This window comes from Macrotis lagotis, chromosome 1 (genome assembly GCF_037893015.1).
Source record: "Macrotis lagotis isolate mMagLag1 chromosome 1, bilby.v1.9.chrom.fasta, whole genome shotgun sequence".
Lineage (NCBI taxonomy): Eukaryota > Metazoa > Chordata > Mammalia > Peramelemorphia > Peramelidae > Macrotis > Macrotis lagotis.
The window spans coordinates 599,477,262-599,499,584 of record NC_133658.1 but is presented as its reverse complement, the minus strand read 5'-3'; the positions used below and the strand labels follow the sequence as shown (position 1 = coordinate 599,499,584).

Here is a 22,323-nt window from a genome sequence, read left to right as displayed (position 1 = left end):
TTTGTAACAGGGTTTTGGTTTTCTCATTTTCTTAGAGGGAAGAGAATGAAAATCTCAAAACAATAACCAGAGCACATATTTTGAGGTTTTTTTTGCAGTATGTGGTAAGATATTGGTTTTAACTGAATTTCTGGAAAACCGACTTCTAGTTAAATAAGGAATTCTGTGGAATTAGATCACAATTATAATTGTTAAAATAGATTAAATAGTATTTCCTATCCTTTTTCCTCTGCCTCCTTTATATCTCCACGGGTTACTTTAGGTTCTCAATCCTGGGGCTTCTTCAGATCAGATCTTTTTGATTGTTTCTGGGACACTCCCCCAAGGGAAAGTCCTTCCAAAGCTCTTTATCTTGTATTAATGGGTTTTTTTTTTAATTTCTGGCAATGGGGTTAAGCGACTTTCTCAAGGTCATACAGTTTGGCCATGATTAAGGCCTGCTTTGAACTCGGGTCCTCCTGACCCCAGGGCCAGGGCCCGCCTAGCTGCCCTATTAATATTCATCTTAAAGATCGGTGTGGGTGTCACCAACCTAATCAAACCATAGACTGGAGTTGTGTGAGGAAGTCCTTCAAAGGTATTGGCCCTCTGGGGCGGCTGGGTGGCGCGGTGGGTGGCGCTCCGGCCTCGGACACTAACAACGACCTAGCCGTGCGGCCTTGGCCAAGCGCTGAACCCCACGGCTTTGCAAAAACCTAAAAAAAAAAATAAAATAAAAAAAGTATGGGGCTCGTCCCGTATTCTCGTGGGGCCCTAAGTAGGCCCCGGGCTCGCGCGTCTGCTCCGCCAGCCCCCTCCCAACGCAGGCGGGGCGGAGGGAAGGAGGCTGGCCCCGCCCTTCCCGCCCCCCGGAGACACTCCCTAGGCCGCTTCCGGAGGAAGACGACCCGCGACCCGGAAGCACTCCGGGCGACTCCCGCCTCCGGACATGGCGGACCTCAACCGGCAACTGCAGGAGTACTTGGCCCACTCGAAAGGCGCGGGCTCGGCGGGCGCGGCCGCGGCCCCCCTGCTGCCCCCCGAGGCGGCGGAGGCCGGGAGGCCGTCCTTGGTGGGCGCCTGGCTCCCGGGCCGGGCCTGGGGCTGGGCGCGGGGCCGGGCGGCGCGGCCCGAGGAGCCGGAGCCGGAGGCGGAGGCGGGCGCGGGCCCCGCGTGCTCGGGCCCCGCGTGCTGCGCCGGCCTGTCGCGCTGGCAGCGCCTGGCGGCGGGCGGGGCGTGCCTGGCGCTGGCGGCGCTGTGCTTCGGGCTGGCCGCGCTGTTCGCGCCGGCGCTGCCGCTGCGCGCCCGCAAGTTCGCGCTGCTGTGGTCGCTGGGCTCCGCCTCGGCGCTGGCCGCCGCCGCCCTGCTGCGCGGGGGCCCGGCCTGCCTGCGGCTGCTGCGCGGCGAGGAGCGGCCGCCGCGGGCCGCGCTGCTGTACCTGGCGGCGCTGGGCGGCACGCTGTACGCGGCGCTGGCGCTGCGCAGCACGGCGCTCACGGCCCTGGGCGCCGCGGCGCAGGTGGGCTTCGGGCTGGCCGCGCTGCCCGCGCTGCTGCCCTGGGGCGGCGGCCCGGCCCTGCGCCACGCGCTCGGGGGCCTCCGCGGGGGCCTGGGCCGCGCCCTGCCCGTGTGAGCCGCCGAGGCCGGCGCCACGCACGGCCTTTCCGGGACTCGGACCTTACCCGCGGAATCGCATGGAAATAAATTCAGTGAAAAAGAACATGACTTCTGTGAGGACTTTCGGCTAATTACCCAGTTTTTATTTCATTTAGATCATTGGGATGGGAGTATATATTCCATTTTAATCTTTTTTAAATTGCGGAAGCACAGTACCGTCACCACAGGAGCCTTTTTTTCTCACTTAGTTTTAAACAAGTAATTCTTCACCTTGCCCTCTACTTTACAATGTAGAGGAGTTTTAGGCCCAAGTGCAATTTTATTATTAAAAGCCGAATTTTATTTGGAATTATGCAGCTCATCTCTTATTTTCTCCTGGCTTTGACTTCAGAGTTGCCATTTTAATGCTGCCACGTAGGAGTAAAGGAAAATGGTCTGTGCTTCGGGAAGCTGAAGTGTTCAAGAAGAAATGGACCTCATGCGGGGATTGCCACAGTTTGGCTCCAGGTGAGCCGTCATCTTGACAAGCGGAAAGACCTCAGCTGGGACTAGAACTACAGGGTGCTGGGAAATCTCGGGAAAGAATTGAGAGAATCATCAGGTCACTGCCAAAGTTACCTAATGTTCAAAGGGAGCAAATTCGTTAAGCCACATTTATATTTTCTGTTAGGACTAACGTAAGAGTTTTTAATACTATTAGTCTTTAATCTCCAATATACAAATTTGTAAATTGACAAAAAAACTAAGTGCTGTTGGTGTTTTCATTATTTCTAGACTTAAACTATGTTACTAAACATCTTTTTATTTACACTTATATTGCACTTTAAATCTGACTGTGATCAGTCACCTACTGACTAATAGTAAACTTATCAAACAGATGTCAGAAGTATTATACTGTTTCAAATATTTAAGATTTAATCAATTTAATAATTGGTTTCACCACTGTGATTTTAGACTAGATTATAACATAATAGAAAGCACAAGTGGCACTAAAAACACTGAATTCAGGATAGAAAGGCTGAACACTATGTCTAGTTGAATTTGGATGTGTGCTGTCAAATTTCCCTGATTCCCAGAAGTGTTCATTAACTTTTAAAGTTTGTTTGCCGACCCTTGTACAGGAAAGGGTAACTGCCAAGTGGTTATGTATAATAGCCTATGACCCATTTATGGTAATCCACAGTTGTCATGTCTATGGTAGGAATATTTCCATTGAAATTCTTTGGAAATTCAATGTGGACTTGGGCAAATTAAACCTTTCTACCTCAGTTTCCCTATCTGTAAAATAGGGTTAACTACCTCTCAAATAAAAATATAATACTGTATTAATGTATTGGGTTAAAATAAAAATATACTTTTGAATTAGAACAATTAGTACCACTGATTGTTTTGTGAAGAATCCTTGAATGAGTTTTTTGTGTGACTGTCTAATTCATTATATTACTGCAAACACTAGGATAAGCATAGTGTGATTAGCTGAAAAAGATTTTATATTCACAGTATACATTTTTAAGCCAAGTGCTTTCTTATGTTGAAGAAGACTGAAATTTTAAAAGGGTTAAGACCAATGCTTGTCCTATGCAAAACAGCATTTAATGGAGACTTGAGATATTCATTAAAGACCTATTTTTTATACAAATTAAAAATCATGATATTTAATATGTACAGTGACCATTACAATTCAGAATTCCATGCACATTAACCACTATGCATTTCATAAATGGATTATTCTCCAGGGATTGTTCCATGTCAACAATGCAGTTCATTATAGACTAAGCTTTGACTGCTTTTGATCAAGGCATAAAACTTAAAATTACAAGTAATATTTTAAGAAATCTGGAGAATACCCTAATATAAGTTGGAGCTTTTGGTTTTAATAAAAGTTTTATTGATGACTCATTTACATATGTCTTTTTATCCCCTTGGGTTTCTAAAAACTATTCATTTTAGATTTTCAACTTTGGAGAATTTGATTTTTCTTATTTACCCTAACCATTTCCCAATAAACCCATAGAAATCTAAATTCCTTTATAATGATATTCTAATTAACTTGTGACCTGGAGCAAATCACTTAACTAATCTGGGTCTCAGTCACCTTAACTTTAAAAATGAGAACCCTGGACAAAAGTCCATGAACTTTTTAAAATATTTTGATAACTTTTAGTAGAATTTAATTCCTTTATAATTCAGTGTATTTTATATATCTCAAAACATGATTCTGTGGAGTCCCTAGATTTTACCAGACCATTGACTTAGTCCTTGATATCAAAAAAGTTGAAAGCCCTTAAGACTAGATGATCACTAATGCTCTGACTCCAAATGATTGATAAAATGATAAATTATTCTTGAATTTTGTTTCAGGGCATAAAAAGCTAATACTGTCAAATATTAGCTAGTTTTCCAGATGATGGTGAAAGTTAAGTAAAAAGTTATTTTACTTGGTCCTGGTCCTTTAAATGAAGCAGCTACACTGACCTCTTGATTTTACTTTGTGGACAAAATTTTGCCACAGGTCTTGAACTGACTTTTCTGCTCCAAGTTGTCTCATATCAACTGCCTTGGTTCAACTATTGTAGAAGATATTTGATGCCTTTCCTTGCCTCTTTTGTACCTACAGCAGTAAATAGTCAACACAAGAGAAAATGTTTTGAATCAAACAATATTTGAAATTCTCTTTCAGAAATCTTTAGTTTCAACATGTTCCCTTTATAACTTCTTGTCAGCAACTTGGTGTCTACTAAACAGGCTTTAATTACATGTTTTGAATTAATTACCATCCAGCGAAAAGTCACAAAATACTGACGTACAAATCTTAAATCACTATTGTGCCCAATGGAGAGCACTTACTATTTTGCTTAACCTCAATGGTGTTATATGAAGTAAAAATTTAATATAAAAAGCATAATGATTTTTCTTTAGAAACACACTATTATCCATAATGCTTGTTCATGAATTGTTTGGTTGTAATGATACTACAGTGAAACTCCTGTCATTACTTCGTGTTACCCAGGTACTTCCACTTATGAGGAATGCCTTGAGCTGCCTGTTAATTAAAGGACATTTTAGTATAATGAATGCATTTGTGAGGAAGGAGAAGAGTGGCATCATTTATAGATAAATATATTCACAACAAATTCTTTTCATATATATACATATACATCATATATATATATATATGTACTGTGTTCAGTACTATGGTCTTCAAGTTATTCTCAATAGTCTGTTTCTGCTTTATGAGATGAAACATCTATTTGGGGTAGAACAAAGTATCCTACAATAACCTATGTGAAAGCAGTCTTCTCAAACTATATGCAAGAAAATGTATTGGTGGAGAAGACAATTCTGAAAAAGAGATGCTTTGTAACTTTTCTGACATAATTAAAAATTATGACAATTTCTTTTAAATGGTAAAAATACAATGATAGTTCAAAGATATGCTCTCAGTGTTACTGTCAATATTTTTCTGGTTGTGGTGTCATAAACAGTTCACATATCCTACCTCTGCTTCACGTGAGCAGAAAAGAACTCAATGAAGCAGGGTCATAAGATCCAAAATTAGGTGACTTGGGCCTTGAAATTTGGGAAGTGACCACCTTTTCCTGAATAGCAGTGATGGAGCTGGCACCAGGAAAGCAAGACTACTAATGTATCATGATCATTTTTCTCCATTTGGAGGAATCTTCAAATCACCTTACAAAGCATTATTGTGTGGTAAAGAACTTCTGACTGCAAATGAATTCAAAATCAATTATCCTTAACTTAGGGGACAAAAGAATAATCAATCTGGCATGTCAATCTCATATGGTATAACCAAATTTCAATTTGGAGTTTTTACTATTTCACTAACAGAATTTCTTTAACAACTCAATAGTTAAAAGATTGGGGATATTTCAAATATAGAAGTTTGGGGTTTCATTAAGGCATGAATTTCACAACTGTAGTTGTAAATAAAAAAAATCATGACACAATGATTGTTCTGTTAATTCTTACGCAAATCACATTCTGTATTCATACAAAAACAACTTAACTTTTTTTCTGACAAACTGTACATATAGAAACAAGTTTCCAAATAGACATGAACTCAAAATTTGTGGAGGTGCTCCATGTCTCACAACACTAAAAAAAAAAAAAAAGATTCCAGCTTTTATCTTCACAAAACAATGCAGGGGTGAGAAAAAAGTTGGACAAGACAAAACAGAAAACTAGCTACCATGATGTAGCCAGTAGCAGTCTATTGATCTAGAAGACCTTATTAGGAGCTACTGGGTATAAAAATAACCCAGTGAAGAGTCCCAACCAGTACTGTGGTGATGCAGGAATCCTTTTGTTTCTCTTGGTGAGTCCATGAGAATTATTTAAATACTGTCCAGCTAAGACTGGGGGCTTCCCAGCCAAAACCTCTTCTACCGGCCCCTACCACCACCTCTTGATGCTCCTCGTCTTGGTGGGCCAGAGTTCATGTTATTTCCTCTCCCCCAGTTACTTCCACTCCTTCCTCCTCTGGAAGGGGTACCACTGCTTGGAGGACCCCCATAAGGTTCATCTCGGTGATATCCATCATGATGATCTCCATCCAAGGAACTGGATCGTCCAGATTTTGGCACTCTCTGGGATGGTCCTGGGCCGCCACGTCCTGAAACAACAGTAAATTTCTTTCTTATCTGATTTTTTTGCTTCATAGCCAAGGTGCAAGTCCCAATTTAGCCACTTAGTAATAATAACTAAGGGGAGTGGGGAGATTGTAGATTCAGTTCCCTCTTGTGTAAAACATTTATAATAAATATTCTTAAGAATTATAAGGAAGTGCTACAAAGCACTATTTAAGTTTGATTTTTATGATTAACTTAGTTTACTGGAGTTAGGTGAATGAGAAAACCCTTGGAAAAACTAGGAAGCAGACATTTCAATAACCTCCCCTTCATCTGTCTTATGTTTCATTCTCAAAAGAGGGTTTCTTTTATTTTTAATGGGAGATTTTTTGAAAACAGGTTTAATAAGAAACTCATTCAAACAAGCATTTTAAGTGCCTACAGTAAGGATACAAAGAAAGAGTCCCTGCTCTCAAGAAGCTCACAGTTTAACAGGAAAGACAACATGCAAATAACTGTACAAAAATAGGATATACTAAGGAACAGTCTCAAAGAAAAAGGGCTCAGAAAAAAGAGGACTGGAGTAAAGAGGGTTCTAGGCATGGGGGGGTGGGGTGAGCCAATGAAACTACAAGGTCAAGAGGCCAAGTTAAAATGGTCTTTAAAAGCCAAATAAGATTTTATATTTGATCCTGGAGGTAATAGAATCACCCTCCCTCTTTAAAAAAAAAAGGCAGGAAGGGAATATGATTATTCTGCCAGCTCTGTGGGAATATGGGTTAACCCTTTGAGGTCAAGCTGAAGGCTAGTTATTTAATGAAGTATTGTTCCAAATATTAAGAATATGCCCCTGGGGATGGGTGCACAGCACAGATACATAATGCTCTTCTGAAAAGGTTTGATGATCTCTGTCCATTAATGTGCTCCAGGTGTTTAATAACTGCAGAATCTTTATCAGTCACACACTTGGCAGATAATTTTTTTTGTTACTTAAGTTTAAATACCAAACCAGAATATCTGATTGTGAGATGAAGTCAGATTTTTACATTTCCAGGAATGAGTTTAAATTTCCTTTCTGCAAGTTACTATCAGGTATTTTATTTTCAGGCTAAATTGGAAGTAAATTGTTTGCTCTCTTAATATAAGAGAGGGAGGGAGGGAGAGGGAGAGAGAGAGAGAGAGAACGAACTGCTAATAGTTTATTGAAATAAAGTGAGGGTTGGGGTCACATGGTCACTAACAGCTGAATGGAGAAAGTACTGAAATGGAAAAACACTTGAAAGAAGGGAAAAAACTAGAGAGCTATTAACAGTCCAGGAAGGAGGTGATGAATGGTGGCAGTTTTAGAGGAGAGAAGTTAAGTATATACAAAATGGTATGAAGGTAGAAACAATTAACTGAATAGTAAAAGAGAGAAGCCAAGGCTCATAACTGGTACCATTGAAAATAACAGGCAGCTAGGTGGGTGCAGTGAACAGAGCACTGACCCTGGAGTCAGGAGAACCTGAGTTCAAATCCAGTCTCAGGCACTTAATATTAACTTAGCTGTGTGACCTTGGGCAAGCCACTTAACCCCACTGCCTTGCAAAAAAGTAAATAGAAAACAATAAAACTTTGGAAAGGCATGATGAGTTTTGTCTTAGACATGTTGAACATAAGTTGTTTAACAAGTCAAATGCTACAAGATGTCTATAGGCAGTTGGAGATGGGAGACTGAAGGTCAGGAGAGAAAGTACGGCTGGACAAATAGATCTGGGAAGGAATATTCATATACTATAAGAATTGATAAAGGAGCTGTTTTCAGAAAAATCTGGAAAAATTTACATGAATTGATACAAAGTGAAGACATAGGAGAACAATTTACACAGGCACAGCAATATTGTAAAGATAATCAACTGTAAAAGACCTATAACTCTGATCAGCACGGTAACACATAAAAATTCTCAGATTTGTAATGAAATGTATTCATTTCCAGAGAGAAAACTGATGGACATAATGTGGACTGAAGCATATCTGTGTTTGTGTGTGTGTGTGTGTGTGTGTGGAGGGGGGGGTCGGTCCTTCATATTTGTAATGGATTTTACATTTCTCACCTCAGTGGATGGGGGGAGTGGGTGAGGGAGAGAATCTGAAACTGAAAATAAAATTTAATTTAAATACATATCTGGGAACTATATGTACATAGATAATTGAATCCATGGAAGCTGATGAGATCACCAAGTAAAAATAGTATAATAGGGAGAAGAGAGATCAAGATGAGCCTTAGCGGTTTCCTTGGGGGATACTAAGGTTAACAGGAATGGCCTGGATCATCCTTGCCAGGGTAGCTAAGACGGAGTAAGACCAATAAACCATCAGGACCCAAAGGAATGAATCTTTAACAATATAATTTCAGACACTGTGACAGTTTGGCATTGGATAGCATTGTTCTTAGACCACATAATCCATCTATTAGTTTGATTCCAAAGTTTATTTTGTATCTGCTGATTACTATTCCCAAATAGATAATATACCAAATCAGTACCGACAAAATAGTACTTATCTCTATAAAGAAGCTGTAACCATGAGACAAAGCAAGCCTACTTGGGACCTCTAATCACATTTAAAATGATGAAATGTGACAATATCTATAAAGTACTTAATACAGTAGCCAACACGAAGGTGCTTAATAAATGCTTATTAATAAATATTAAATTTATATTTGAGCTATTTCATCTCAGGGAAATGAGAAGAGAGAGCAGCAATATCACTAACTGTCCCTATAACTGTAGCACTAAGGCCATTTCATACACCCCCAATAATCAGAAATTGCAACTTTTACCTTTGCCTCGATCCTCTGCAGGTCCCCCTGGAGCCTCCATTTCTCGATGGTCAGATGTTCCAGGTCCATCATGCCAAGGACGTTTTCGAGGTGGTAAAGAAGCCATATCCATGCCTTGGAGGGAGGAAGAACGTTCTCTGCTGGCAGGAGAATGCCCATCATGAGGAGGATGATCAGGACGTGGACCATCCCGGAAATGCTCATGGCCTGGTCATGAAATAAAATACTCTGTCAAATATATCAGTGAACAGAAACATTCTTGTAGTTTCATGATTTGGAAAATACAGGAACAGAAGTGAATGAGTTTTACAATGATCACAAAAAAGGTAGTATCACAAAGAAATTCTAATTATTTAAGTAACAAAATTAATGTATACATCAAAACACTGGCATGGTTCAGATTAAAACTAGAGGGAAAGAAATTAATATTTATTTGTGAAGAGTGATGTAGTTAGATGTTATAAATTGACATTTACATTATTTCCTGTTTAAGTAACCAGATGCTAATCACAATTTCTCTTTTCTTTACCTGGCTCTCTATTTGCATCCCATGAGTCTGGTTTCCGTCCTCCTTCAAATCGAGGAAATTCATCTGGCGTAGGAAGCAAGCCCTTCCGTCCTCCTATGCAATTAAAAAATTATTAAAACACTACACACACACAAATTATTTTCCAGGACTTTAATAACTTTCTTTATCCTGACACTTTTTAAAGATTTGACTCGTACCTCGTGGAGTACCTCGACCTCGGCCTCTAAGATCTCTTCCTCTTGCAGCCTCATCTGATGCATCAAAGTTTTCCTCTGGTCCAAAGTCTTCAGGACCAGGAAAACCTTCCCTTCCCCGGGGAGGACCCCGACCCTCATGCCGTTGAGGTGCACCTCCTCTTCTAAAGCTACCAAAAAAAAAAAAAAAAAAAAAAAAAAAAGAATTATGTTTGACAACTAATGTAAAATCCTTATTACTTTAAAGATTTAAGCCCCCCCAAGAGAAAAAAAGTTTATATAAAAAGAAAAGCTTTGTGTACATTTTTTTTCTTAAATAGAGTTCAAATAAACTTAAATATTAAAGTATAGCACAGATTCTTTTAAAGGAATCTTTTTTCAAATAAATACTCAAGCAGTGATTCACTAAATTATGAAATTATCATCGTCATTGATTATTACATGTCTACCTCTCACTTTTTTGACCACTTTAACCATAAGAAGCAATTCAAATCAGTGAACTACATAAGTGTACATAATATAACTATACAAGATATAAATATTTATGCCAGTAATAGGCAAATGAATATTATGAAAAATTCTACAAATTTTAAAAAGGTCAATTCAGGGTGACAATTCTAAGTTTTAAAAAACACTAAGGTGTAAAAAAGGATAAAAAAGGAGCTCCAAGTTTCCTAAGAATTCTGAGAATAAAAGTAAATACAGAAGCTTAAAAGTGAAAATAGGAGAGACTATCCTGAATGCAATACTTTAAAAGAAAAGGTCATTATTAAAAAGGTACTGTCTCTTGACAATTGCTCTTCAATAAAGTATTTTTAAATCTAATGCTGTCCCCTAGACAAAATGTAAAACAAATTTTTATATGGAAGAGACTTTAACTTTGAAGGCCAATCCAACTCGGACCTTATAAATGTAACCCACCTACCTTTCTTCCCGTCTTCCTCTAAAACGTGGGTCATCTGGATCCCTGGAAAATCTCTCATCTGCAGGTCTGCGTCCTTCCCAAGCACCTGGGGGACCACGATTTGCTCCCCGGCCATCTCCCTCATTAAATTCTCGGTGATCTGGAGGATATGGAGGACCTGGGCCGCCTCGCCTCCATTTTTCTTCCTGTGGCAAAGGTCCTCCTCTTCCCTCAAATTCACGTAATCTATGGCCAAATCGCTTGTCAGGGTGAAAGTCATCTGGTCGGTTGAAATCATCAGGAAAATCTGGGTGAGGTCCACGTCTATCAGGGGGACCCCTACAGTCCTGGCCAGCTCGGAATGGCCCTCTCTCAGGACCATGATCTGGACCACTGTTTTGATCATGTCTCCTTTCTGACATTGGGCCCATGTGATGGTTTGGAGGGCCACGAGAATCACCTAAAGGAGAATACATCTGACTTTTATGATGTCTTTTAGAAAACCTTTCAAGAAGTTTCTCATTGTCAAGTAAATAAGTTATAAACACAATCAGTATATTTTATTTATAAATTTATTTCCCTTTCTTCTGTTACAGTCCTTAGAAGATGTATTTCATTGCTCCCTATCTTTCCAATAAAAGTTAGCATTTTCCTTCAAGCCAGTCAATCATATTTCATATGCTAGAGACCTCATAAAGAGACAATAGGTAAAATTCATAGGACATGCCAGAAGCACATGATCAAGAATTCAACTGTGTACCTAACATTATAGCCTAAGAAAGCATAACAGCTATTTGTGACCAAGTCCAAGTTATTGTCACCAATATTACTATTTTAACTCAACTTGACTCTTCATTCCAAAAGTTCATTAAAAAAACAACACCAAAATAGTTCATTTTAATTAACTCAATGATTTTTTAAAAAAATATACTAACAGATTTTGTCCTTATGTTTTTAAAAAACACAGATTTCTTCCTAAAATACATAGGTTATTTAAGAACTGAGATTCTTTCTACTAGGTATTTGACTTTAGCAATTTAGTAAAAAGTCCTTTCTAATTGGATGATGTTATTCCTCTACCATTATATCTCCACTGTACAATAAGGCACATACTTTCCCCCCAGAAATAAGAGTTCATAAACAATTGTGCCCTTCTGAAAATTCTAAGTACATTTTAAAATTTATACAAAGTAATGCATAAAAATATTAGGTAGCTGATTAAATTTGTTATGGTATATTTTTCAATGTGCTACTTTCTCAGCTATTGAACATATACCTTCATTACAAATGTATATAAAATTCTATCAACATATAACAATTGAAGTACTTTTGAAAAACTAAAAGGATATTCTAACTTAGTAAAATACATTTAAAAAATACAATTTAAGATTGTTAATGCCCAAACTTTCAGCTCAGACATTTAAAATTGGTTCTAGTTCTTATCATTTTGCTATTCTTCTATCACTTTCTTTTCTTTCATTTTTTCTTCCTTCTCAAAATTGAATGTATATGAAAATTCATGGTTGCTAGGTCAAAGACAACATTTAAAGAAAAGACAACATTTAAAGAAATATCTCCTTTTATAAACTTTGTCTCTCATATTCTTTAAGTTACATTAACTAATTCAATTCTAGGCCAAGAAAATAGTACCCTTAATAAAATATTCAGTTGATTTTCAAACCTCTTAGACCTATGTTTCACCTTGGTCCTTATTTTTCAAACAGATGCAGCTAAAAAGTAGCTTCTCTCACCTCATGATTCTTGAATTTGGTGCAACCTCTGACAGAGCTTTTACCTGAGAAGGTTCAAGGCATACTACTATGACTTACCTAATGGGTATTATTCCTCCTATCATTCCTATCTGTTTAAAAAATATTAAGTCTCACCCACACCCTGTTCCTCCAAGGAAACAAACCCACCACTACAAATTAGAAGGGATGTGGCCACCGGTGGTGGGGGCGGCAGCGTTGATTAATCCAGTAGGGGATGGCGGGGCCACTTTCTCGGCTCTCCCTTTTCCCTTTGGTCCCTGGGAGGAGAAAGAGAGGAGGGCGAGAGAGAGAGAGAGAGAGAGAGAGAGAGAGAGAGAGAGAGAGAGAGAGAGAGAGAAGAGGGGAGGGGAGAGGGCAGGGCAGAGGGGAGAGGGCAGGGCAGGGCAGAGGGGAGAGGGCAGAGGAGAGAGAAAGAGAGAAAGGAAAGGAAACAGGTGGAGACAGACACAGAGGGTGGGGGAGAGGAAGAGAGAGGAGGGGCTCTCAGTTTGGTGATGGCTCCACCTCTGGGCAAAACTCTTCTTCTATGGAGGTCCCAATGATTTAAAAGCTTGGCTTTTGAATTTTCTCTTCCATATTTACACTCTTAGCCAAATTCTTTCTTTTTAACTTTAACTATTACCTTCCATGCTGATGGGACTGAGATAAATTTCTCCAACAATTTTTTTTCCTGTACTTATATCTAAAGTCCTTCAAATTAAAAAAATTCTAGTGAACAACAATGGATTTGGTAATCCTCGTGTTAGTGAGGACATTTAAGCCTTGGGAGCATCCCTTTGTATCTACATCTGGTAAAATAGGGCTAATAATGACTAACTGGTGTAGGGTTTATCTAATAAAATAGTTAAAATAATTATAAAATTCTTTGCAAATGAATTATAAAGAAATCACCAAAATTATCTTATTTTAGGAACCTCTTGTGAGGATTGAATACAATTCCACTGCTTATATCTCCTCTTAATTTGCACTACCCAATTATCTTAACACTTTATACCTTTAATACAATTCCTTCCTCTCTTTACTTAAAAAAGTCAGAAAATTTTAGTACTGATGAATCTACTGGTGAAGTATTATATCATGGCTTAACTTTTCATTTTCACTGAAATATAAAACATAGAAATGACCACAGATGTAAAGTTACATATTCACCATCCTAGAAGGTCTTTAAGGAAACCATTATAAATTTCAAACACTTGCCTGAAGACAGATGGACTTTCTCAAAGTCCCTTTCAAATCTATGATTATGATTCCCATGTGCTTATTCCAAATACTGAATATAATTCACCACAATTTTGCCTATAATTCCCTTACAAAATTTCAAACTTAAAAAACTATAATGAATATGTTGACACTACTGCTTCTTATTTTATTATCTCCAAAGGCATATAGATATAGCTCAATGAGATTTATCACAGTTTGAGATCAAACACCTGACACAATTTTTTTTTCCAGATTTTTGCAAGGCAAATGGGGTTGAGTGGCTTGCCCAAGGTCACACAGCTGGGTAATTATTAAGTGTCTGAGGCCACATTTGAACTCAGGTCCTCCAGACTCCAGGGCAGATGCTCTATCCACTGCGCCACCTAGCCGCCCCCTTGACACAATTATTTTTAAAAGTCAGTTGAAATTTCTTTTTTTCCACCATTGGAAAAATATCTGAACTTTAATGCTCAATTGATCCTCTAAGAGTAATTTAAAAAGCACTCACTTATGAGCATCTAGAATGAAAACTACTTTTAAAGATTACAAACTTTCAAAATAAATAAGCAACTACTATTTATGTACCATTTTAAAGATTTCAGAGTGCCTTCCATCTCATTTGAATCTCATAACAAGCCTGTGAGGTAGAAATTATCTTCATTTTACAGATGAGGAAACTGAGACTTTGACAATTTAAATGACTTGGCATGGTCACAAGCTTGGCATTTGAACACAGTTCTTTTTGATTCCAAGTCCAGCACTCAATTCAGCATGCCAAACTGCCTCTCCTGAATAAATTAGGCCATGAACAATACAAATGGCAACCTGGTCAACTATGGTTATCAAGTGTTTCCAAAGTTCTCAACTCCTTGTGATAAAAAGCCAAATGATTTTTTATAAATATTTATGGGTTACAAAGCCAAATTTAGTAAGAAAACAAAACTGGACATAACAATAACCTCAAAGGCTCTCCTCTTTCACCTGTTTTCTTTTTTTAGAAGGCTCAAATATTCATACTATTACTTACTTACCAAAAGAACCAAGTCTTTTAAAATTCAGCTTTTTGTCAAAGTGGTCAAGTATGGTCTCTTTTATTAAGCCAATCAGATAGTTACCTTTATTAGGACCAGGTCCTTGTCCTGGATTAAGAGGGGGGATTCGACCTTGTGATCCCTGCTGCCCTAGTCCTGGTATCAAGGGTGGGGGACCTGGGTTCTGTCCTTCCTGAAAAGATTATTTTTAAAATGGGGTGAAATCACAGATTTATGTTTAATGAATAACAATTTCAACATCAAGCAAAAGAACAGTAATACTAGTTTGCCCCAAGGTCTACACATTGCAAAGGTAAATACTTAGCAAAGACACTAAGGTAAATTTTCATTTAAAAATGTTTCAAAATTAATGACATTCTATTTACTTATGGGAAACAAAGAAAACAGGAAATATAGACACTTTAGACTCATGAGTTCAATTATTTTAGGCAAGAATTTTAAATGGATATCAGAAAATGTTGCATGGTACTATCTGTTTCTTACAAAGTGAATTACTATTTATAGCAGATAGATACACAGATACTGTCAATAAAATCTGAATCTACAAATCTGTATTTACTTTTTTACTTCTTCCTATTACCCTGTACTAAATATTTAAGTAATCTTACCTAAAAGGTTAATGCCACAAATGAAGACATTCTTTCCACTGTTTCTTCTTTTAACTTGGTTTTTCTTTCTAACTTCCTTGCCAGACATTATATTTACTCACTCAAAATCTTTATTTGGTACATCACTAATACTTCAGGATATATTAAAATCTCCTAGGATCTACTTATTCTACCTATACTTTCAGTTCTGACTTCAAGGACTCCTAACACTCATCTAATTCAGTCTATTATTGGTATTAACAGTGGGGTTTTTTTAGGGGTTTTTTTGCAAGGCAAATGGGGCTAAGTGGCTTGCCCAAGGCCACACAGCTAGGTAATTATTAAGTGTTTGAGACCGGATTTGAACCCAGGTACTCCTGACTCCAGGGCCAGTGCTTTATCCACTGCGCCACCTAGCCACCCCTGGTATTAACAGTTCTAAAGGAATATTTCCCCATACTCATTTGCCATTGTGACAGGGCAAATGAAGGGAAGGGAAAAAGATAAGAATATACCATATTAGAGATATAATTCTTTTCATACAGTCCAAGAACTCTGGCTCAGATAGACCTGAAAAACTCATCCAATAAATAAAAGCAAATCATTCTCCCAGTAGAAAAAAAAAATTAAACATTGACAGCAATATTGTTTTCATTTCTAGTTATTTAAGGATAGTATCATGCCTAAAAAGCTAAACAGCTGTGTTATGAATTGCTAAGTTAATATAATTACTATTAGACTGTCAATTTTATAAAAAAGGAACTCATGCAATTAAGAGAAAAATGTAAACAATATTAATATTAAAAAGTTCTAGTTTGTTCCAGGATTGATCTGGTCTATATGCTGGAGAATCTTAAACAAGAGGTAATGGGGCTGAGTATTCAATCAGGGACAAAGAAGCAAACAAAAAGCTTTCCTCAGTCAACTATGAAAGACTAGAAATTCCTCACAATGCAGATATACAGAAGAAAGAAGCAATATGGTCCATTCTCCTTAATAAAAGCATACACTACACTTTTACCACTCTTAAAATATTTTTTTTTAGTTTTTTGCAAGGCAATGGGGTTAAGAGGCTTGCCCAAGGCCACACAGCTAGGTAATTATTAAGTGTCTGAGGTCACATTTGAACTCAGGTACTCCTGACTCCAGGGTCAGTGCTCTATCCACTGTACCACCTAGCTGCCCCTTTACCTTTAAAATTTAAGAGTTATGATCATTGTTATTATTATTATCATTATAGTTTAGCTTTTTGTTCAACTGTTCTGCAAATTTTTCATAGGTTTTACATTAGAGGTTTCTTAATTATATCAGAGAAATACTGTTGCTTTTATCCACTTCTCACAATAGTCTATGGAAAATTTTTCTTCTTTGGATTGAATATAAATGTTTTAAGTAACATTTTAGTCAAACTTTCAGCTATTTTTATGCTATTACTACTGGAGTCTCTTTCAGAAATTAGACTTAGCCCAAAAGATATAAGCCAGTAAAAAAGTTAACAATTTTAGAAAAATTTGAAAATAAGACCAAGCATAATCAAATTCTTCATTATTTTAACCTTAAGTATGGTAAGAATAGTGAAAAATATTTGAACTGCTAGCTTTAAAATATTCAAAGGTTGATGGCATTTTCTCTAAAAGATCAGTAAATTCATTGTCTATGTATAATGAATCAATTTTATATATGTCTACCTAAAGTGGTTGACAAACTCATTTTTGTACATTTGTGTGTATATAGTTTTATATAGTTTATTAAAAATGAAGCCTATTTTTATTAACATATTCTATTTCCCCAAATCACTCTGCAAACTATTTTTTTCATGTTTTGAAATATTTAATCATTACAAGTTCCAGCTCACCTATACTTTGTGGACTTGAGATTGAAGCTACCTCTGCTGCTTATTTACTTACTATATGTGTGACCCAGAGCAAGTCATTCCCTGGCATAGGATTTATCATTTTACAAGACATGCTGGATGATACAGGTAAAGTCATTTCCCTTTTAGTTCTGTATAAGAGGATCATACATACCTATGCAGTATAAACATAAACAGTTATAATGAACAAATGCCTATATAAAGTATAACCCAGAAATACCTGATTAAAAGGTGCACGTGGGCCATCGCCTAGAAGGGGTGTTTTCTGCTGCTGGAATGGTAATGGGCCTTGGGAAGGATGAGGTCCTCTTGAAGGGTTCTGCTGTCCTTGAGGTCCTGGGGGACCCTGCATGCCTCCCTGGGGTGGAGGTCCCATAGAACCCTGGGGTGGCCCCTGCTGTCCCTGTGAACCTGGAGGCCCACGCATTTCCTGGGGAGGTCCTAGCATTGACCCTTGGGGTGGAGGCCCCTGCATGCCTCGCATTTCCTGGGGACCTCTCATCTCCTGAGGACCATGTCCCAGTAGTCCACTTGGTGGATGAGGCCCTCTCATTTCTTGAGGTGGATGTCCCATCATCATTCCTTGTGGAGCAGGTCCTTGGTTATCTCGGGGACCGGGAGGTCCCTGCATTCCTCTTGGATTCAACCCCATTAGAGGTCCTTGGGACACAGGACCCTGCATCCCTTGAGAGCCTGGTCCTCCTTGCATTCCATGGGGATGAGGAGGTCCCTGCATCCCTCTGGGACCAGGTGGTCCTTGCATCCCTTGAGTACCAGGTGGACCTTGAGGGCCTAAATGTCCTTGGGGACCAGGTGGACCTTGGGGACCCAAATGACTTTGTGGTCCAGGTGGACCTTGGGGTCCCATGGGACCCTGTGGACCAGAACTACCCTGTGGCCCAGGTGGTCCCTGAGGTCCCATTGGGCCATGGGGTCCAGGATGTCTTTGCATTCCCTGGTGGCCATGCATATCCTGAGGCCTTGGGAGTCCCTGTGGTGGGCCCTGAGGCCCTGGAGGTCCTTGTGGTCCCATGAATGCTTGAGGACCAGCACCTCCCTGATGTAACGGAGGGCCTTGTGGTCCCATCTGCCCCTGAGGGCCAGGGGGTCTGAATTGTCCTTGTGGACCAGGAGGTCCCATTTGAGCCATGTTCATTGGCATCTGTTGAGGTGGATGAGGCTGCTGAAAACCTTGAGGAATCTGAGACATTGGACCTTGTCCTGGAAAAGGCTGGGGTCCAAGTAGAGGACCCCCTGGTGGTGGAGGTGGTTGGACTTGTTCAGCTTGTTTCTGTGCAAGTCTTTCAATTTTGAGTTGCTATTAAACAAGACCAAAAAAATCATAACCAAACAAATCTATAACATTTAATAATGATGATGATGATGAGAGGCTCCAGAAGTCTCTCATGTTATACATTTCTCAATTCCTTAAAGTCTTTGTAAGAAAAAAATAGCAAGACTTAGGGTCCCTTTTTTTCAGGAAAAAAGTAACATTTCATTAAGTCCCTAATACAAGTACTACTCAGGCCCCAAATCAATTTAGATAGAATACTTTACAGAAATGAGGCATCATGAGTGTAGGATACCAGATTTTTTTGTTATATTAGCTAACTTTGAGGAACTTTTCTTTTTCTTTTCATTCTTTTAAAAATTCTTTACACTAAGGAACAGTTAGCTATCCAGAAAGGGGTGGAGTAGTGATAGCATGAGAAATGGTATGTAAAAATGAAAGATAGCAATTAAAACTTAATATGATGCCTTTCATTTAGAAAACAGAAAAAAATAGATCTATATTCATCTTAGTGAGGAAAACAAATAATAAGTAATCTTGATAAGTAGTAATATAAGAAATTTAAATATAAGAATGTTTTATTTTGTCAGGAATTTACAAATCTGTTCAACTGATTAAGACCTAAGAGTCACACAATAAACTGACAAAAAAATTACTGAAATACTGTCTTTTAAATACTAAGCAAGGCTAAATGATCTTAAACACTGTCTAATAATAATAATAATAATAATTATAATAAAAGATACTTCATTTTAACATTATATCTTCCCTTCTTTTAACTTTTTTTGCTCAGAAGACACCATAAAAGAAAGATAAGTACCACTTGATACATATGAAGAAAACCTGAAGTTTTCTCACATACCTCCAAAAGCTGTGGGTTAGTGTACTGCAATGTTGCCATTTCTTGCTCTATTTCTGCTTGTGTCTTTTTCTTTTCTTCAAGCTTAATATCCTCTTTTCTGTCATTTAGTACCTCATTTGGGGCAGGAATTGGAACTTTATTCTGCATCCAGGCCTAAAAAAAAAAAAAAAGAAAGAAAAAGTTAAAAAAAACCACCACTACCTGATTACTACATATTAAAAAACAAAAACCTGTTGAGTCATACATATTCAACAGGCAAAATTCTGCACTGCCAGTGATCCATTCAGAAGTGAATTTTGTTCAATTCACCAGAATGTAACACCTAGGTAATGGGTAAATATATTTCTAATTAGAAACTAATAAATGTCAAAAGCTAAAAACAAAACCCTAGAATGTCAAGTGTATATAAAGTTTGTAGTAAGTCATTAATAGTTCATTCTTTATATAAGAGGAAAGCTAAAGAAGTTATAAGAGGAATACAAAATTTTCCATGTTTCCATACTCTTAAGATCCTAGTGATATGAAAGTACAGCCAAGATCACTATTTGAATGGGGAATAAAAAAAGTTAACTAGATGAAGTGAAAGGTAATGGACAATTTCATAGACAACAAAATAGCAGTACTTTGGGTAACAAATTCGAAATAAAACAAGGCATTTGAAATTCCTTTCATTATTACATTGTTACATTATTAAACTAAAAGGAAAAAATGAATGAGTAAATTCAGAGAAATAGGAGGGCTTGTTTGAACTGAGGTAAAGGAAGCAGAACTAACTTCATATCTCTATTTTTACTTTGTTAGAGGGGGCAGTGCCCTGGAAAAGATTAGAATACCTGGAAATGAATGTCATGTAAAAACAAAAGGTATTATAAAACTCTTTAAAACAAAAAATACAATGGAATATTATTTCATAGAAATGTCAAATATACAGAACTCCAAAACACACAAGACTTAAATGAACTAAAACTGAGGGAAGATAAAACAAAGAAAACAATATAAAAAATGACTATAATAACACAAACAAAAGTAAAAGGTTATTACAAATTCAGGGCAGCTAGGTGGCGCAGTGGATAGAGCACTGGCCCTGGAGTCAGGAGTACCTGGGTTCAAATTCGGCCTCAGACACATAATAATTACCTAGCTGTGTGGCCTTGGGCAAGCCACTTAACCCCATTGCCTTGCAAAAACTAAAAAGGTTATTACAAATTTAATAGATGATTTGGGTAAAATAGAAGCAAAATATATAGCTATACAAAGATGACAATGAAAATTCTCCAAAAGAATTTGTAGATGACAATGTCTTTTAAAAGGGTGGCAAAGTCAAAAATGGCAGAGTAAAGGAAGCATTCTGGTCAGGTTTTTCCTAACATTTCTCTCTAATAAATGAAAAAAATCAAATCAGATTCTAAAGCAACAGTTAACAAAAGGTTGGGGTGGGACACTTTTACAGCCCAGGACAACTTGGTGTTATTGCAGTAGGATCATGTCAGGAATACAGTACAGTAGTAAGCCCAACTATGGGCTTTGAGGTCATGATGCAATAGCAGCAACTGTAGCAGGAGTGCTCACTGCCCAGAAGTAATAAAGGGACTGACTCTCTGATGTGAAAGATTCACAGGGGAATCCCTGTGCTAGTATTGGGCATAGAACCAAGGGCCACTGGCAACTTCCATTGGCCATAACCCAATTCCAGCTCACATTTTCAAAGTAGAGGGGAGAGCTTACAGTCACAGGGAAGCAAAGGAAAAACCTGGGTATAGGTCACAGTTCTAGGGGATAGAGGAGTTATATAGTCATAAAAGAAATGAAGCCCAATCTGGGGCAAGAAGCAAAAGGTGGACCAGGAGAGTAAAAAGTACCTTTCGCCAGACCAGATGACCTAGGAGGCAAAGACAATTTTTGGTCCCAGAGTTAGCTATAATAATAGTAAGGTGAAAAAAACCTAAATTCAGAACAGTGTCCCTACCCTCACCCCCATTCCCGTAGCACAGAGGTAAACTCTAACATAAAGTCCAAATTCAAGATTAGAAAAAAAAAAAAACAATAAAAAAGAACCCGACAATAAAAATATCTGATGGGGTTAGGGAAACACAAGGCAAACTCAGGAGAAGATAATAACTTAAAAATATCTTTATACAAGGCCTCAAAGAAAAAATGCATATTGGAAACAAGTCCAAAAATAATTACTAGAAAGCAAAAGAAAAAGCTATCTTTAAAAAAACGGCAAATGCTTTTAAAAATCAAATTAGAATAGTAAAGAAAAATTGAGAAACGAAAGGAGGAAAATGCAAAAAATTTATGAGATGATTAACAGCTGAGTAAGAAAGGCACAAAAAATACTGAAGAAAATAAAAACCTGAAAATATAGAATTATTTAAATAGTAAAAAGAGGTTAAATAAACCTCAGTGAAGGAAAAAACCCTGAAAAACCAGAACTGATCAGTTATTTAAAAAGGTACAAAACTTAATGGAAGAATGTAAAAATAAGAACTCATCAACTGGAAGCTAATGGTTACAATGAGACATCATGAAAAAATGAAACCAAGTCAAAAGAATGCAAAAAAAAGTGAAATTTTTATACAGAAGAATAAAAATGACCTGGAAAACACATATAGAAGAGAAAAATCTAAGAATTATTGGACAATATGAAATCATAATAGAAAAGTCTAGATATAATATTTCAAAAAATACAAAAAATTATAAAGATATCTTGGAACTGGAAATGAAAACTAAAATTGAAAATTCCACTAACCTTCTGAGATTCCAAAATAAAAACTCACAGGAATATTATAGAAAAATTAGAGTTCCTAAAGGAAAAAAATGCTTAAGTGGTCAGAAAAAAACATCAAAATATTGTAGAGCCACAATAAGGATTACAAAAGATTTAGAAACTATCACTATAAAGGAGTAGAGGGCTTGGAATAGAATATTCCTGAAGGTAAAGAAGTTAGATTACAACCAAGATTCATCTGCTCAGCAAAACTGATTATAATCCTTAAAAAAAGGAAAAATAAATTAAATGAAACACAGAATTTTGAGGCATTTCTGATGAA

General features: G+C 37.7%; 2 protein-coding genes across 2 annotated transcripts in view; one reads left to right on the top strand and one right to left on the bottom strand.

Moving 5' to 3' along the window:
• The first annotated feature begins 921 nt into the window (after nt 1–921).
• On the top strand, nt 922–6,750 carry SFT2D3 (SFT2 domain containing 3). The gene is made up of 2 exons (XM_074214921.1): nt 922–1,709; nt 1,988–6,750. Exon 1 carries the CDS (start codon nt 929–931, stop codon nt 1,610–1,612), a length of 684 nt encoding a protein of 227 aa, XP_074071022.1. The 5' UTR covers nt 922–928; the 3' UTR covers nt 1,613–1,709; nt 1,988–6,750.
• WDR33 (WD repeat domain 33) overlaps nt 1,925–22,323 on the bottom strand; it is a 109,319-nt gene continuing 88,920 nt past the window's right edge. The window contains exons 15-22 of the mRNA XM_074214920.1: nt 19,271–19,423; nt 17,338–18,435; nt 14,721–14,829; nt 10,655–11,093; nt 9,733–9,899; nt 9,536–9,628; nt 9,007–9,213; nt 1,925–6,229 (exon numbers count right to left, since the gene is read on the bottom strand). Of these exons, the coding sequence (XP_074071021.1) occupies nt 6,000–6,229; nt 9,007–9,213; nt 9,536–9,628; nt 9,733–9,899; nt 10,655–11,093; nt 14,721–14,829; nt 17,338–18,435; nt 19,271–19,423 (2,496 nt within the window). The 3' untranslated portion in view covers nt 1,925–5,999. The remainder of the gene's footprint in view (nt 6,230–9,006; nt 9,214–9,535; nt 9,629–9,732; nt 9,900–10,654; nt 11,094–14,720; nt 14,830–17,337; nt 18,436–19,270; nt 19,424–22,323) is intronic.

What these genes read in the sequence shown, in the direction of transcription:
- SFT2D3 (XM_074214921.1), top strand. Translation starts at nt 929, where the DNA reads ATGGCGGACCTCAACCGGCAACTGCAGGAGTACTTGGCCCACTCGAAA.